The 17,235-nt window shown below is 38.8% G+C and overlaps 1 protein-coding gene across 3 annotated transcripts in view; it reads left to right on the top strand.

The window, feature by feature from the left end:
* Positions 1-17,235, top strand: part of SEMA3D (semaphorin 3D) — a 131,092-nt gene that overhangs the window by 57,257 nt on the left and 56,600 nt on the right. For 2 of the 3 annotated variants that reach the window (XM_066318764.1, XM_066318766.1), the window contains exons 4-5: positions 11,262-11,324; positions 12,935-13,054. In XM_066318764.1, coding sequence (XP_066174861.1) covers positions 11,262-11,324; positions 12,935-13,054 — 183 coding nt within the window. Of the gene's footprint in view, positions 1-2,776; positions 2,953-11,261; positions 11,325-12,934; positions 13,055-17,235 lie in introns of those variants that run through there. The other variant, XM_066318767.1, reaches the window with a different exon arrangement.

Below are 17,235 nucleotides of genomic sequence, written 5' to 3'. Positions count from 1 at the left end.
TATCTTGTTCTTCATCTTGACTTCAGCAATGCTGCACAGGCCAGTTTTTGTAAAACTCAGATTCTGAGTATTTCAGGAAATTTCTTCCTGACATGCTTTATCAAGCACTTTCCTTGGCTTCTGTCATCTCAGTAATTGACTCAAAATCCACCATCCCCTCAGGATATTGCATTAATAACAGCACTGCTAATTATAATTGCAGATATTCAGACTACAAATTGATTTTTGGTGTAGGCTTTCTGTAGAAAACAAGTTTTGTTTGTGTGGAAAGCAGACTTCTGTTGCTGTGGGATGCTGCTTGCCTCCTGAGAGATGCTGAGTGCTGTCACCTCCCATTATGTTCAGTGGGGCTTTATGAGCCCAGACCCCTGCTGGAGGTGATGGCAACCCTGAGTGAGCCACCCCTCAGTCCAAGCTGGTGATATTTTCCCTTTGGCCAAACCACCACTGATCATTATGTACCTTGTGCTTCTCAAGAGGAGCAAAACACAGACACAGCCAGGAGAGCTAACCTGCAATCAGACAGTGGTATAGATGTTACAGAGAAAAGACTCACTTTGTACTGGAAGGAAAATTTGTGTTTCCTAAGATGAATAGAGAATGTATTGCTTACATATCTGTGGTAACCGGAAAGGAGGAAATAAAATTCCTAACCACTTGCATATCTAGACTAAATATGTGTGCAGGTTCAAATACTTCTACTTCTTTTTGTAGTAAACTAATAGTTCAACTATTCAGATAATATTTAACTTTTCAGAAAAAAACCCACATGAGGCAAAGTATATTTAACTGGGAAGAACTGACTGAGAAGCCTTGTAGAGGATCCTGGTGTGATTATTTCCAAGGCCTCCATGGGCATAAAACAACTTTATAAACATATCTCCGTGTGTAAATGCCCAGGTAATACAAGGCAATGTCACACGAATATTTCTCTTTAATTCCACTGTGCTGGGCTGGTTGAATCTTGTCAGTGGAGGGAAGGGATGAGGTGAAGGAAGTTGCCCGAGGAGCTATGTATAAATCTCAGTGACGGAGGAGGATGCTAGAGGATACTCTACAGTAGCAGTGAAGTGTCACAAAGTAGCATTTGCCGGTGCTGTGTTTAGACTGACCCTAGTTTGGGTTGGCACCGGGCCAGGCGGCTGGCTTCCAGGCTTCCCCAGTGTGAGGAAACCATGTGGGGACTACAAGGGTCTGAAGTGTGTCCTTTGTACTCCTCTGGAGTACGAGTCGTCTGGAAAAAATAATCTGCTTACACACTGCCACTAAAATGAGTAGGAATTGATTAGAATATGAAGTTTCTGCCTATAAATGGTGTATTTAGTAATGACTTTGAGGAAGGAGTGTTAAAAGCAAGCTGAGGGGGTGAGAGAGGTATAACAACTTTGAGACTAGAATACAAGACTGTGCATAAGTTTAGGGTTTCCTTTCTTTAAAACAAAACTGAACATGAACTTTAGAATGCTCTGTGCTGGGTAGATTCATCTTATTTTAATAAAGCTCTCAATTTCAGATATTTGTTTTGTTAGGAGCTACTGATACCTCCAGAAGCCAAGTCAGAATCCCCAATAATTTGTTCTCATATGTGGATATAATTACTTGGCAAGATTATGTTTTAGCTCTATATTAAGACATTTCTGGAATAATATTCAAAGAAGCATCCAAAGCAGTGTATCCTGCTCCCTTCTCTAATGTATACATATCTATAATTTAATAACTTCCTTTTTAAAGCCTATTTATTTACCTAAATTAGTTAATTTGACTTACATATATTAAGTTATGGCTTTATTTCCTGGTGTATTTTTCCTTATGAAATAAATCAATAGTTCTGCTGGAGTTCCAGTTTCTCAAATCAGTAGTTTTCATTCAATTTATTGTGTAATAGGATGAAAACTTCCTTAGCTGGCAGCTTGAAAAAAATCTGTCCGGTTTCCAGTGCTTGCAAACCTCATTATAAAACAACAGTAAGTACCACAGTGTAATAAGCAAGTCTTCCAGAATGACAGGCAAATGCAGAAAGCTAAAGGGATTATAGTCAATAAATATATGAAGTTTAGCAATGGATAATCGTCCTTCTGTAGCAGGGATATATTTTCTCTGAAGTTTTCCTGTACAGAAGCCATTAGTTCCTGTTGCTGGAGTGGCATTATCAAGCGCCACAGTCTTTCTCTGAAAGATCCTCACATGCCTGAAAAATTCTGCAAGCTATTTGCAAACTGGAAGAATTGTGATTTCTTCCTATGAGTAAAATAAGGATGGAACAAGAAAGCAGTTCTGCTGAAGGCCTCTGTGCAGTTACCACTAGAAAACAAAAGGATGTTTAATAGCATGAGAGGCTGGAAAGCTGGAGAATTCTATAGGAACACCAGGCTCTGAGATCCTGCTGGTAACAGTACATCCAATTTTCTCGTGAGTTTGTGTAAAGCCTTTTCTATTTTACTCCTTAAGCAAAGTAAATACGGAACACAACATGTTTTCAGCTGGGTAAGCAGTGGGTAAATATCTGCAGAGCAGTGGTGCCCCTTTCTGTGGCTGTTGCAGCAGTGCACGCGGGGTTACGTGTCAGCGCCATTATCGCGGTGGGATCCGCAGGGTGACCCGCCCAGCTCCGCAGGAATAGGAATGCTATCAAGGCCTGACAAGCTTTTGAAAAGCTGCCAACCTGCAGGAGCTGTCAGTGCTGGAAGACACAGCCCCATGTGGGCCAAATAGATAAACATGTCAGATCCCCAATAGCAGCTTTTGAAACAAGTTGTTTTCATCTGCCCCAGTGTGCATTGGCTCTGGGTCACAAATTATCATCGCTTGGAGCATCCTTGGTTTGTAGTTGCTGCTATTTTTCTGGCATGTGCAGCTGTCTTGTGACATCCTTGAATGCCCTCTTGTATTGACTATTATCTGTATTTTACAGGGAAAAATATACATATGCATAAATATATATTTATCTGCTGGGTAAGTGCTTGTGAAATAGCTGCACATACTTTTTTTTTTCTCTATAACTGCAGTGCTTGCCAACAGTTCAAGTGGGCTTGTATTTCAGCACTATTTGCAGTGTGATCCACCCATCTCTGCAGGAAGGGGAACATATATGCAAATACATATGCATATTTATGTAAAATAGTACCCTCGAGATACAGGAGCAGAATTTTACATTCATTGCTCTGAGAAACTTTCTGTCAGTCTATATAAGCGTGGTCTCAATTAGGAATGAGCCCAGTGGGAGTTTAGCCAGTACTGAAAGGAAGCTTTGGTTCTTGCCATCAGGGCTGAGCCTCAGGAATACACAGTCTGAGGTGTTTATTGCAGCCTTGAAACACAGTAATACCAAGATTGCTCCTTCTTAAAAAATATGTGCTGCTTATTCTGTTGCTCAAAGGAAGTTAGCTTCCTGCCTGTCAGCGAAACTGCAGACAGTCTGAGAGTGAAGCTTTCTTGACCTGTCAGAAGAAAAGGTTTGCCAGGAAACATAATTGAAGGCCAAAGAGTCATGTGGAAACCACTGGAGATATTTAAACTTAAGAAAGTGGGGCATCAGGACTGAGATAATTTAGGATAAACCCAGTGAAACTTCAGGTTAGGGGCTTCCAGAGGCAGAGGTGATATCTTTGTGCTTGCCAGCCCTTGGAGGGGTCTTACTGCTGAGCTATTTACTCTGTAAAGTTGTTTGACAGGCTTAAATTTAGGCACCTGTGTAGACAAAGTGAAAGCTTTTGTAAAGTGTTTATAGACACAAAACAACAGATGGAGCAAGACGTGAAGAAAGCAGTATGAATCCAGAATAACAGCAGTCCTAGGTGGAAGAGAGTGTCTCTGTTATTTCCTTTTGCATTGTTGCCATAAATTATGTTTCCGTAAACATCCGCTGTCATTTTTGTATTTTACCCATGTGTTTAGCTACAAAGAATGGCCCGTATCCTGCTCTCTGAAAACATTTGCTTATATCGGTCATTGGCTTTTTCAAAGGTAGGATTTGTTTTTAGTCTGAAGTGATAAACATGTCAGGAGCAATGCCATTTACCCTAAAAATCCTGGTGTATGGTTTCCTTTTAGGAGAAACAGACGGTAGTCAGAAGTCTGCTGTGGTTACACTGTGGAAAATAAAGTGTAGAAGCACTGAAGCCTTTCAGGATTTAATCCAGTGTAAATTAAATCAGCATCTGGTCTATTTTCTTTAAGCTTTCACGTGTACTCATAACATACACATGAAAATGCACTTTTCAGAAAACCCTTGAGGCTGGAAGTATTGGCTGCTACTTAAGTTGTGCTGGACATCACAGTTTAAGAGGAGAACTGGGAATGTGGAGATGTCACTTGGTCCCAGACAGATGAAATATTAAAGCCTGTTTGGTTCTAATATGAGGATTCACTCTAAAAGCCACCTGCCAAATTTAAGCTACCAAAATGTTATGAAGGTATCTTCCAAATACACAACTTCTATTTTCTCTGAGTTTCAGTGCATTTGACTCAGTTTGACAGCACCATGGAAATAAAGAATGCCAAACACTGACACTGACTTTCCTGCTGTGTTGCAAATCACTTTGAAACATGCCTCTTATTCTCTCTTTCCCTCCTCCTGTTACATCAGATTATATCTATCAGAGATTCAATTTTCTTTTATTATGAAATAATTGGAGATGGAAATACTGGTCAGTTTATTTCCTAGATGCATATTGCAGGTTTGGGATATAGTACCACAGGTGAAGATGTAAATGTCAGATGTAAATGAGATTAAGGATACATTCTTGGCTTTTAAGGATCTCTTAAATATTTCTGGGAGTTAGTTAAACCTTGATGAAACTGCTATAAAGAAAGCCTGATGAAAAAACTCTTAAGGACAGCCTATTTTCAAATACAGGGAGAAATTTAGATGAGGAACTTAGATGCATCAGCTTCCTTTGTTTCCTGAGGACTTTAAAACACTGAATTTCATAGTACAGCAGTTACAGTGAGAATTAGTTACAAGACCCTTGGGGTCACCTTCTTGTTAGGATTTATATGTGAGAACAATCTTTCCAGTTCTCCAAGCTGTGGACTTCCATACTGCCCATATCAATGCAGCAGATATGAGATATTTAGAGAACAAATGTTATACAAATATGGTGTGCTAAAATCAGATCATTTTCCCATTAATTGGTGCAGTTGATTAGAACATGGTGCTAATAATGTCAAGGTCACTGGTTCAGTCCCTATTCAGGCCATTCATTTAAGAGTTGAACTCGATGATCCTTTTGGATCCCTTCCAACTCAGAAGATTCTGTGATAATTTTAACGCTCTTTGTTTTCCATGAAATAATACAGAGAATGCATTAAATTCTTTCCAGTGTTTTCTGGGAAATTCAGTAAATTTTTAGTGCTTACAGTAATTTTCAGTAAAGTGACCTGGGGTCAGTATACAGCAGTGACAAATGTCCTAGTTCTCAGGATGCAATCCATGAACACCCACTCTTATTGCATTGGGGCATGACATTTGTGATATTGTCTTATGCAGCAGGGTGACATTCTTATTGGATCACTATCATATGTTTTCTCAGTGCTCCTTGATCTTACTGTTTTTCTTTGCTTCTGATTTTTGAGCTATGAATTACAAAGTTCTTCAGAAAATCAAGAAAATAAATTTAAAAAAAAGAAAGTCGCATTATTGTCATTTTACTGGTGGGAAAATTGAGACCTGACTATCATATAGAGTAAGGCAATAACAAAACTGGGATTAGACTGTCTCCTGGTTTACTTCAGTCTGTTTGGCTCATGTTGCTCTCTTTACTGTACTCATTTTATGGTCCCATTGAACTAAGTCATGAATCCTTTTTTTTTTTTTTCACACATGGGGGTAGTTTTTCATGGAGAAGAGTTTCTCAGGGGGAGTATATTGCATATGCCAACATGACAAAGGGTTTACAACTCAATCTGGCTTTGTTCTTTGGAAACTGCAGTTGGGACTGTCATATGGGGAATTTACCCATACCAGTGAGCCTAAGCTTCTGATTTATAGTGTACATGCTTCACAAAGCCTTAATAAGACATTTTGATGCCCAGAAAGCTGTAATTTTATTGCATACCTTCCCTCAAGCATCAATATGATGAATACCTAGTACAAAGAATGAAACAAGGGAAGAAAGCTGGCCTTCTCTTGCTGCATCAAGCAGCTGTTTAGAATCTGTATTTCCATCTAAATGCTTATATCACCTCTTATTCCTTTAAAATAGGAAGGGAGCAATCCCTTTCTTCACAGCCCCCAGATTCAGTGTGTGAGTGTTTTGAGACAAGCCATTCAGCTGGTGTCCTTCCCTCCTGGTAGGGACACACCCTGCTGGTGCTCCGTGCACCACTGACGGGGCACTTTGGGCTGTCTGGTGCCAGAGGCTGAACTGAGAGAGAAGTGCTGGAGCACGTGCACAGCATCAGGCACGGGAGAGGCTCCAGTGAGCTCCCCAGGGCTGCTCAAAGCTGACAGCCTCAATGGGACACTCAGGTGCTTGCTGCTGGCATCAGCGTGGCTCTCTTGGGGACCTGGAACTGGAAAGAGTCACTTGGTCAGTTGGTGTCACTCCCTGCTATCAGCACCACCTACATCATGGAACAGTTATTCCTTTAATAACCCACTCCAAAGCTGCTGTAAGTGGCCCTTTGGGAAACTTCATGCAACTTATTTAGGAATGTTGTTGCTGTGGAACGGATCGTTGTTACTCCAGTGTTTCTGATTTAATTTTTGTTTAAATCAACAATCCATGATACATATTTATTTATGAGCAGTTTATACTCATTTCCTCTGGCTGTTTAAAATTTAAGTCTTCAGAGCCTTTTGATTCTTCCTGCATAATTTAACTCCACTTGTATTAGTGATGCTTCCCAACTTTCTGTCACCTGCATGGGTTGTGGCAGAGTTCTGGGTTTTTACCAAGGCTACTGAAGGGGTACATGAAATAGGATGAACTCTGACACTGTTTCTTGAGGAATTCCACGAGTGACTTTCTGTGTCAAGTTCTTTGTTTATCAGACCATTTTATTTTTTGCTTGTATTAGTGCCTGTTTTTTTGCAGCTGAGCTAAGTAAGTTTCCATGTGGCAATTTAGTAAATATTTAAATGGAGCCATGACAAAGAGCAGCTCTTGCACCTTAATGTAATTCATCTGGGTTATTAAAGTACAATATTAGAATGGACTAATGTCTGTTTACCAAGCTGTGTTATCTTCTCTACCACACTCCATTTTTACTGGACACTTGTGTTATTTCTTCCATAACACAAAACTTGTTTTGAAACCTTACAAACAGATGAAGTACAATGGGTTTTAAAATTGTTTAGGTAGGTTATGATCTTCCTCTTTTGTATTGTGACAATATATAGCATTTTCCACTCATTTTATGAAGTCCTGCACCATTCTAGATTTAGAAGCCTAATTAGAAGTGATTATTGAAAAAGCTGTACTTTTACACAGTATTTTCTTTTTGTAATTAGACTTCACCATTTTATTTTTGAGCATCCCATCTCCTAAGGATTTATAGTCTGAAGTGTTAGCTTAGGAACAAAATCTGATGGAGAAAGACAGATACTGAAAAATGATAAAATACCATTACTAATTCATGACAGATGGCCACTGAAATTAAGCTCTTAGAGGTGGAGCCAGTTATTATTTTTATATATATATGGCATCCATGTACCAATTAATATAGATAAAATACATTTTTAAAAATTTTTCCTTGCCTTTTCATTCCTTTCATATAGTAAAAATGCATAAAGGACAAGAAAATGTTACTTTTAGAAATCTGCTGCTCCTGATCTGGAAAAGACCTTTGTGGTTTTAAATGTTTGGTTTTAATCAGAAATCAATTTCCAGCTACCCTTTAAAGTGATACCTTATCTATCCTATGCTTATGTACTGCTTAATTTTGTACTCCTGGGAGGTTTTCTTTCTCTCTGATAGAAAAGAACGTATTAACTTTCATTTATTAGGACAATTTAATTTCTTTCCTGTTGCTAAATTTAAGAAAATATTTGAAGAATGATTTAAAAGTAGTGGTAAGGTTGTTGGATTTTTTTTTAATTGGGCAATAGAAGATAAAATCTGGAAATCATGACAGTAGCCGACCTTTGGAATTTTGATATGGTTATTTTGAAAGGAAAATAAACTGAAGATTAAGAAAAGAAAAGAATCCTATACAAGTCTATAGTTCACATATTCCAACTAGTTGCATTCTTTCCTTCAATTCAGTAACTCCACTAAGCTATTCTAAGATTTCTCCAGACATTTCACATACAGATGCAACTATAAAATATATTAAATGTATAATTTGTACTGTTTGTAAAACTAAGTTATTATAACTTAAGTCAGTGTTGTTATCACCTTTAATATATAGTGCCTGGCTATCTGTTTTTTGTTCCCATTCCTTGAAGTTTCTACTTATTGAGGAATTTAAGGAAAAAAATAATTTGTTAATATGCTGTTACTATTGCGAACAGAGCATGTAAATTAAAAGGAAAAGAAAAAAAATTACCAATTTCAAACCTTCAAACCATTCAAAAGCTCAGTTGAAATCTAGAAGAAACTACAGGAGCATGCAGTCTTTTTTGGTATATTGTAAAACTAAGTAACTTATCAGAATAAAATATAATAGTAAAACTTAATTTCACCCCCTACAGAAAAGTCAATACTGATGTGTAACGTTACTTGTGTCAGTGTTTGAGGGAACCAGACCTGTGGTACTGTTACACAGCATGTCCTGTAATAAAAATGAAGTTAATGCTTTCTTGCTCAGCACATCAACTCATTATTTATGATGCAATTTTCTTGATCTATTACAATTTATATCTGACAGTTTCTGGGAACTCTCATTTCTCATATGGAAAGCAAATAAGTATCACTTTTGCTCTGCCATATATAATTACAAATTGATTTTCAAGTTGGATCACTTAGCTTCACTTTTCATTGTCGAATGTAGCCTTATATAATGCTAAATACTGAGGCTGTTTAGTAACTAGAGAGTAAAACAATTGATTTTTTAATATTATTGTCTGTGGTCAATTATCATAGAAGTGAGGGTGTGTGTGTGTGTTTCAGCCTTGTAGGACAAACACTAATTCCCATGAAGGAATCTGTAGAAGAATTGAGGGTAAGTCAAGTCCATTAACACTTCTGATGCGTTGTAGCAGATGTGTCTGTTTTTAACCCCTCCAGTTCTTCTCTGTAGTTGGCAAAGAGAACTGGGAATTTTCAAAAGCCTCCAAAGGAACATCTTGCCTGCCTAATTGGATAACTGAGCTTTGACTAAAAATCTCCCAAGTCCCTTGAAGACCTGTAGGCTTTCCTGTAAATGATTCAGGGATCTTAGGCAGAATTGAGCATTAAAGTTTCTGTACAAGAGAACTGACAGCTCTGACAAATCTCCTTGGCCAGATGTGTTTGGAGTTCCATGATCTTACATTCCTCTGTCTGTTTCTTCTCATCAGGTTTTCTTCACTGGTAGCTTTTCATCAGCTTTTCTTAAACTTAACCTGTGTTACCATTGAGACTCATCCCACTCTGCCCAGGCAGGGACCAGACTGGACCTACCTTCAGCCCCTCATGATATTCCCAGTACTTTGCTCTGTGCTTCCTGGCACTGTGCACTGTGCCACCCACACACCCTGGCACGGCTGACTTCGGATTGCATTTTCACACCTGGGTGCTATGACTACATCATTCTGAGAAAATGCTCTGGGAAAGCATATTTTTGCTCCAGTGATGCAATACTGTTACACACCGTCTTATCTCTGACTCCATGTAAATATTGTTGTAAAGGGTTAAGGTTTAAGTAACTTAAACTACATTATCTCTACTAAGAGGCTTTTATCAGAAAGGTAACTAAATTCACTTGAGTGGAAATTAATTTCCTTGCAGAAATCCAATACATCCATTTTCACTGGGAAGGAAAGAGGAAGAAGTAAAACCAAAAGTGTTTCCAGATTGAGAGAAACAGTGACTGTATGTTTTGGGAAGTGATAAAGGCACTTGACACAGGACGCTGGCTTTTTGCTTTCCTTATCTATGTGGGACTGAGCCTGTGTATGTCAAGCCACATCCTACAAGATGCCAGCAGCTGGATGAAAGGGCATATGACAATAGTCAACTCCTCTTGTGTGCCATTGAGTTGTGCATCCTTCCTTGATGATGTTTTTATTTCTAATGCATATTATAATAATTCTTCATTCTTATATATTTACTATTTAAGATTTTGTAAAGTGTGATTGGAGACTACTCTAAAGCACATTAGTGACTACTAATGACCTGCTAACTGGTGCTGGGGACTTGAATTTGCTTAAAAATAAATGTGATTTGTGGGCTTTTTACTATTAGTTATGAGAAATAACAATACTTTCAGCATGTCAAAATTAGAAGTACAAAACATGCATTTTTATCAGAGTGGTTGTAGAAGAATTTGTATTTAGCTTCTATTTTAAATTTAATAGTATCAAACACATACTCAATCACATCCAGTTTTGACTGCTTAATTCAGTGACGCGGAACCTGAACTATTGCTCATTGATATTTCTTCACTAACATAACTTGAATTACAGTGACTGATAGTATTTTGTCATCTGGATTCATTTTTGTCAAAACCTATTTTATAGAATTCTTCAGGGCAGATTAAAAAAGAAAGAGAAACAGTATCAATATTTAATGCCAGTTAGCTAAGGGCCACAATTCTACTCTAAACTTGTGTTTCATTTTCTCAGTAAACTCAGTTTATGTTGATGGGTGACATTTTTAAACCATGCACTGTTGATTTCTGTCAAATATACTTTTTGGTCTACAAATTTCCCTTGAGCTATCCTTAGTTTTTTGAACCTAATTCTTTTCATTTGAAAATTGGCAGAAAGAGCTAAGTATTTTTTTATAACAGTCATGCCAAGTCCACTGGCCCAAATTCTTCACAAATGTAATTTGCCTGGCTTTGCAATCAGTTTAGTTTCCAAATGATTTGGCTCATCATAACTTTGAGGGAAACACAAAATGGTGACAAGGTGCCCTGTGCAGATTAACTGAATGCTTTTTAAAAAAGTACATGTAGCCAATGAAGAAATAAACAAAGATGGGGGGTTAATTTAAAATCTCTTAACTTTTTGTAATGGGACCTTATATTTGAAGTCATGTTCATTTCAATTTACAGGCAAGGTCTGTCAACATGCATAAATATGTTTTAACTGTTTATTAATGGAATAATTAATCTACAGTCACTGGACAGTTTATAATCTTCATAATCTTTGTTTTATTTTAACTGTGTTACAGATTTACTGGCCTGCAGCAAAAGAAAAGGTAGAATTATGCAAATTAGCTGGGAAAGATGCCCATGTAAGTATGATGTATATCTTTTTATTATTGCTGAGAATTATGAGAATTATGTGCATTTGTTACTAAACACACAAAATGCATTAGTAAGCTCTTGTTACACTTCTTCTGAACTAATGTGCTAAGTGTTTTTTCTTAATTAAAAAACCCATTTCTTTTCTTTTTTAAATGATAATACCTTAAAAATTCAATATTGCAGGTAACAATCATGCTAGGTTGTTCTTTCATGTAGGAAATTCAGCTGAGAGATGATTTGGCTTTCCTCAGAAGTGTGTATCAGTCAAAACATCCATGAAGTCCTCTTTTTTTCACATTAATATGCTTCTTTTTTCTTGGGAATGTCCTGACTGTAACTTCACTATAATTCACTAAAGAAACAGAGTAGTAGAGCAGTGTAGAAATCAACTTAACTTGCAGACATCTTCACTTAGAGTTAAATGAAAATGTCAGACTCAATGGCTTTTCCCTGGGACCACAGATTTTTTTTTAGGAAGTATATTTAAAGTACATATGTGTACACAATACAACTTAAATATGTTTTGCATACCACAGGTTACATCATGTGTCTAGACCCCACTATAAATGTAAACATTTCCTGGCTGTAAAATAAATTTCTTCCTTTTTTCTCCAAAAAATCTCCTAGTGTCTATCCAGCATGTTGGTTTCCAAGGTAGATTGCAGCTCAAAACACTCTCAGCCCTTTGCCTGAAGAATTTCAACTTCTTATTCTAACTTGTTGCTACCATTATCTTTACAGTAGTCAAAACCTAAACAACACCTTTGCTGAGCACTGGGAATATTCTGATACTGGTGTGTAAGGAAGATTTGTACTGTTCTGTTTCTATACTAGGAGAAGGAAAGGGTCCTGGGTGGCAAATATTTGATTTGGACTCTGACTTGAGTGTAAGACGATGTCTAGAACGTATGAACAGATCTTGTGTATTCCCTCTGAAGTACTTGTTTTAGGCTTCTATATTTATTTCTTTTGGGGAAAGCTAGAGCAAGCCTTTTCCTCCAGCCCATGGATCATCCTTGGAGCATGTAGCAGCTACCTGTGCTTACCAGCAAGGACCAAGCCCAGCTAGAGCCAGGACAGCCCAGTGGACTCAGAAATGACCAGATAAAAGTCACCAGTGGTTGATTCAGAGACAAAACATACCCTATGAAGTGTGTTGAAGCCTTTCAGCCCATCACAGTTATTTAATCATGTAATCTTTGGTGTTAAAGCATGTGCAGCACCCTGAGCTGGGAAGCAAAGGCAGGAGGACTGGTAGCCAGACAAGCCCAGTGGCTCTGCGACCTCTGCCCAGTTGTTGACAGGTGTTGTTGGCTACAACACAGGCTGAATAGATACACTCCAAAACGTGCTGTAAGCACACAGCTTCTTGTGGCTGTAAGCATTACAGCAGAATTAGTCTGATTGATGAACTGCCTGGTAGATAGCCACTGTCAAATTGTAGTTGTCACAGCCTTGAACTACTTTGTAAACAGTCTCTGCTACAGTAGTTTTGAGTTTAAGAACACCACTGCTATGACTGTAACTTAGTAGAATGTATAACCTTAAAATGAAGAATAAACATGGAAAGTAAGCCTTATCTTTCTTTTCCCAACAGACAGAATGTGCCAATTTTATCCGTGTTCTTCAGCCATACAACCGGACCCATGTTTATGTCTGTGGCACAGGAGCGTTTCACCCTCTCTGTGGATACATTGATCTTGGAACTCACAAAGAGGTAATTTAACTTTCTCACTAGTCTGACATGTCAAGGAATAGGCCTCATCTTGTTTAGCATTCATCACAGATTGGAAAATACTATGTGAGTGTGTAAAAAATGACCTGACAGCAGCTTGCATAAATAACGGGGTAAGTGGTGGATTCTGCGGGTCAGACGGGAACTCTGGTTCTCACATTTGGTATGTGCATATCGCTTTTGAACAAAGCACTTTCCTCAGCCTTAATACACAAAGTCCTTCGGAATGACACTTCCATGTGATTAACTAAGTGAAGAGAACATCTAACCCAGATGTCTTCCTTTCTAGTAAGTCATTTCTGCACATGCTTTCCTTACGCACATACATTCATAGTTGAAGATGAAACTTGTAGTTCTATCCTTTAATGTACATAAACCCTTGGTCCACAGATGGATTCCTATGCCTTGTGCATGAGAGAAATAAACACTTTGGAAAGGGTCTCTGAGCCTGAGTGCAGGGACAGCATCTCAGGACTTTGCAATGTGTTGCAGTCTGGTCCCTAAGGAGGTGTTGGGTGTCCTCCGTCACTAGTGGCATATTCCTGAGCTGAAGTTAGCAGCTGATTGGTCTTCATTTGCTGGTGACAAAGAAATCTCTATTCTAAGTGGTAAATGTTTGAGACCTAACCCCCACAACAGAAGAATTTTGGTGTTATGTCAAGCAGCCACTTAGTACACAAGTCTCTTTTTAACTCCTATATGTATCACACCTTGGCTATATTTATCCTACTGGCACCGTTCTCAGACAGTGTTGAGATGTGACCTGTCTGGCTGCTTGCCTGTGGTGCAGGCTTCCTGTGCTGCTATAGAAACAGTTTTCTCTTTTCTTCAAGGCTGGGTAAAATTCTGGAATACAAGAAATGGCATCTAAAGTTACTAAATGGAATAACCTGAAACAGAATAAGAATCATAGAATGGTTTGGGTGGAAAGGGTCCTTGAAAATCACCCAGTTCCAACCTCCTTGCTGTGGGCAGGGACACCTTCCACTAGACCAGGTTGCTCAAAGCCCCATCTGGCCTTGCCTTGAGCACTTCCAGGGATGGAGCATCCATAGCTTCTTTGGGTAACCTGTGCTGGTGCCTCACCATCCTCACAGGGAATAATTTCTTCCCAATATCTAATCTAAACCTACCATTTTTCATTTAAAATTATTCCACCTTGTTCTATTGCTGATACATGGAATCAAGGGAAGATCCTCATGGAAGAAAAAAAAGGGATTAATGCTTGCCCAGACTGAAATCCATCATTGTGTACCCCACAGTCTGTGGGCTGGATGACCAACCCAGTGGGGCTGCCTGTGCAACAGAAAACTGAAGCTCTAAGAGGTCTATACAGTGGTGTTCTCTGCCTAATAAACCATTAATGTTCCTGGCATTGTCTGGTATATGGTGTGTAATTTGGTTTACAATGAAATAATTCTGTAGACTTCTTTGCTCTGCACTTTAAATATTCTGGTTGAAGCAACTGAAATTTTAGATCCCTTGTATCATGCTGATTTCTTAGCTGAATGATCAAATACACAGCTGAATGGAACAGAACAGCTCTCAGCAAGAGAGTAAGTAAGGCTCTGGTTTACCTCTGGGTCATTAGCAAGATTCCTTATTCAGTCTACCATTGCCCTACTTAATTTCATCTACTTAATTTGTGAAGGTTGTTTTCACCAGACCTTATGAAATTATGGATTTGGTCTGACTGTTCAGTCCGGCAGCCAGTCTAGACAAGGGGTCTGTCTCAGTTAGACATGACCAATTACCTTGTGAGAGGAAATGGAAGAAGAATCCTGGTATTGTATTTCCTAATCCCCTCACTGTCCCCCAGTCCTGCCTCTCCCACATTCCTCCTGGTTGCTCAGCTGCAGTGGTAGGTTGGACAGTGTTCAGCACTGCTCCAGCCTCTTCCGGCAGAACAGCTCTTCTACAGCCTCCTATGGAGTTATCAGCCTTGAATGGCACCAGGCATATTTTCTCTTTCCTTCTTGGAGGCCCAAACACCCTTCAGCCACCATCCTTCCACTGCCTCTCCAGATAAATGTGACAAGGCAGGAGGGTGCTGAGGATGGCCCGGTGATGTGAGTTTGACAGGCAGTTGAAAATGTCTCCTTGTAGGAACTGAAGCCAGGAAATCCATTCTCTTAGAATTTTTTTCTTTTTTCCCTCCCTCACCTTTTTTCTATTTTTTTTTTTTTTTAATCTCTGGGTTATAATAAAAAAGAATGAGTGTCTGGTAATTAGCAACCTCCCCAGGAGTATGTGGGATGCTTGGGAGAGACAATCCCTGAGATAGCCTCATGGAGGCTGTGAAGCCAGGCAGTGCTCTGCTGACCTTTGAAGGCTGCTGGTGGATCTGCACAGTTCTCTCCTGACCAGTGCCAGTGCTGTGAAAACAGAGAGGAAAACAGTGTGGATCAGGTGACTCAAAACCACAGCAGACACTGCTTTTGAAGCAGTACAAATCCCCAACGGGATCACACAATTAAAGGGGATTAAAGTCCTCGTCTTGTTATTGCTCGAGTCGCTGCCAAAACTCCTCTTGGCTGGTGAAGAAGAGGCTTGGCTGGGTTGGTGCTGTTAGCCACAGCTCTCCAAGGGATGCTCTTTTCTTTGAAAGCTTTGCCCGAAGTGAAAGCAGGAGGTTAATTCTGTGTGAATGCCTGGTAGTGTCCATTAGTTTGTCTGGGGGAAGTCTGAAATATTTGATGTTGATCTATAACTCCCTTGGTCCCCTGAGTACTGCTGGGCTTGCAGACAGCCTCTTCACATGTGAGAAGGCAAGGGTTCTCTGAGCAGCTCAGAGTTGCACATCCTAGAACAAAGAACAATGGCACACCAGCACTGTCAGGGAAAAAAAAAAAAAGCCTAATTTTTAGCTTAGTTTTGTCCTTATTGTGCTCACTTCAATAGTCTGAGAATTTGGTTTGCCTGATATTCCACAGGTTTGGGAAGGTAACGAGTTTTTTGCTGATTAAATTCCACTTTGTACAGGCTAGGATTGCTGGAGGAAATTGAATTTATGTTCCCAGATTGGAATTGATTTTTCTTTTCTCTTAAGGAGCTTAATTATTCAATATCCTGGGCTTTTGTCTTCTGAGCCTAGAGAGTTAAGGAGGCATCTCAATAACATAGAAAGGTCTGGTCATTTATAATCTGATGTGCATTAAGGATTAATTGAATTAATGTGTTGTGAAGTCTAATCCTATGTGGCCATCTTTGGACATGCTTGTCATTTGTACTCTTCTGGCCTCTTGCAAAGCAGAGATATGGAATAATTAAAATAATTAAAATCACTTCACCCATTTTTAGTAGTTTGAATCATGGAGATATTTAGATTTTTTTTTAAACTAGCTTCTAAATTTTTGTCTCTATAATACATTGATTAGATTTCTGAGTACTAGTGGGATTTTAAATATCACTGTAGATAGGAAAGCATGTTAAAGGAAAATATGTTAAAAGCACTTCTGTAGGCAATCTCCCATCTCTTAATGGCAGCACAATTCTGAAGTTGAAGTCTCCATACCTGCAGAGAGTTCACTTTACTCCTCTGAGCTATCAATTTGCCTTCAACAGGACTCACTGTGGATTTCCGGTTAACTGTACTTTCAAGAAACCATTGAAAGGGGCAAATAAAAGAATTATTGTTGGCAATTCGAAGCCATCATAAAGCTTCAAATGGATGCCTACAAGAATCGAGTTGTTGATTGCCCACTGAAAACATTGGCAAAAAAATTTTAAATAACTTACTTTCTTTATCTTCCTTTATGTCCGTGTTCTGTGGCCCAGGAATTAATCATACTGTATTTGGAAACTACGAGGAAGAAACTATTCTGATATCTCTTGTATCTTTAGCCTTGTTAAAAATAATAAGAGAGAGCATATGCTGCTTTCATTTTAAAGGGTCTGAACTGTGTCTGTTGTGAACATTATTCAGCAGTCCCTGGAGAAATTTCAGAGTCAGCCAGAATCCCTTCAGGGTCTCCTGTTGCAACGCAGTCTATCAGCACTTTCCCAAATAGAAGCCAGTGCCTTTTAAGTACAATCCAGCTTTTAATTGGAGTAGAAATGAACAATGCATCTCTTCTTTTCTGAAAATAATTGTATTTTTTTAGAGGTTTGTGTTTCACTATAGAGTGACCAGCATACTGTAAAACACTGTGTGAAAAAATCCA

Source organism: Sylvia atricapilla, chromosome 5, assembly GCF_009819655.1.
Source record: "Sylvia atricapilla isolate bSylAtr1 chromosome 5, bSylAtr1.pri, whole genome shotgun sequence".
NCBI classification, from domain to species: domain Eukaryota; kingdom Metazoa; phylum Chordata; class Aves; order Passeriformes; family Sylviidae; genus Sylvia; species Sylvia atricapilla.
Note: the sequence above shows the minus strand (reverse complement) of the source record. Positions and strands in the feature narration are given on the sequence as shown.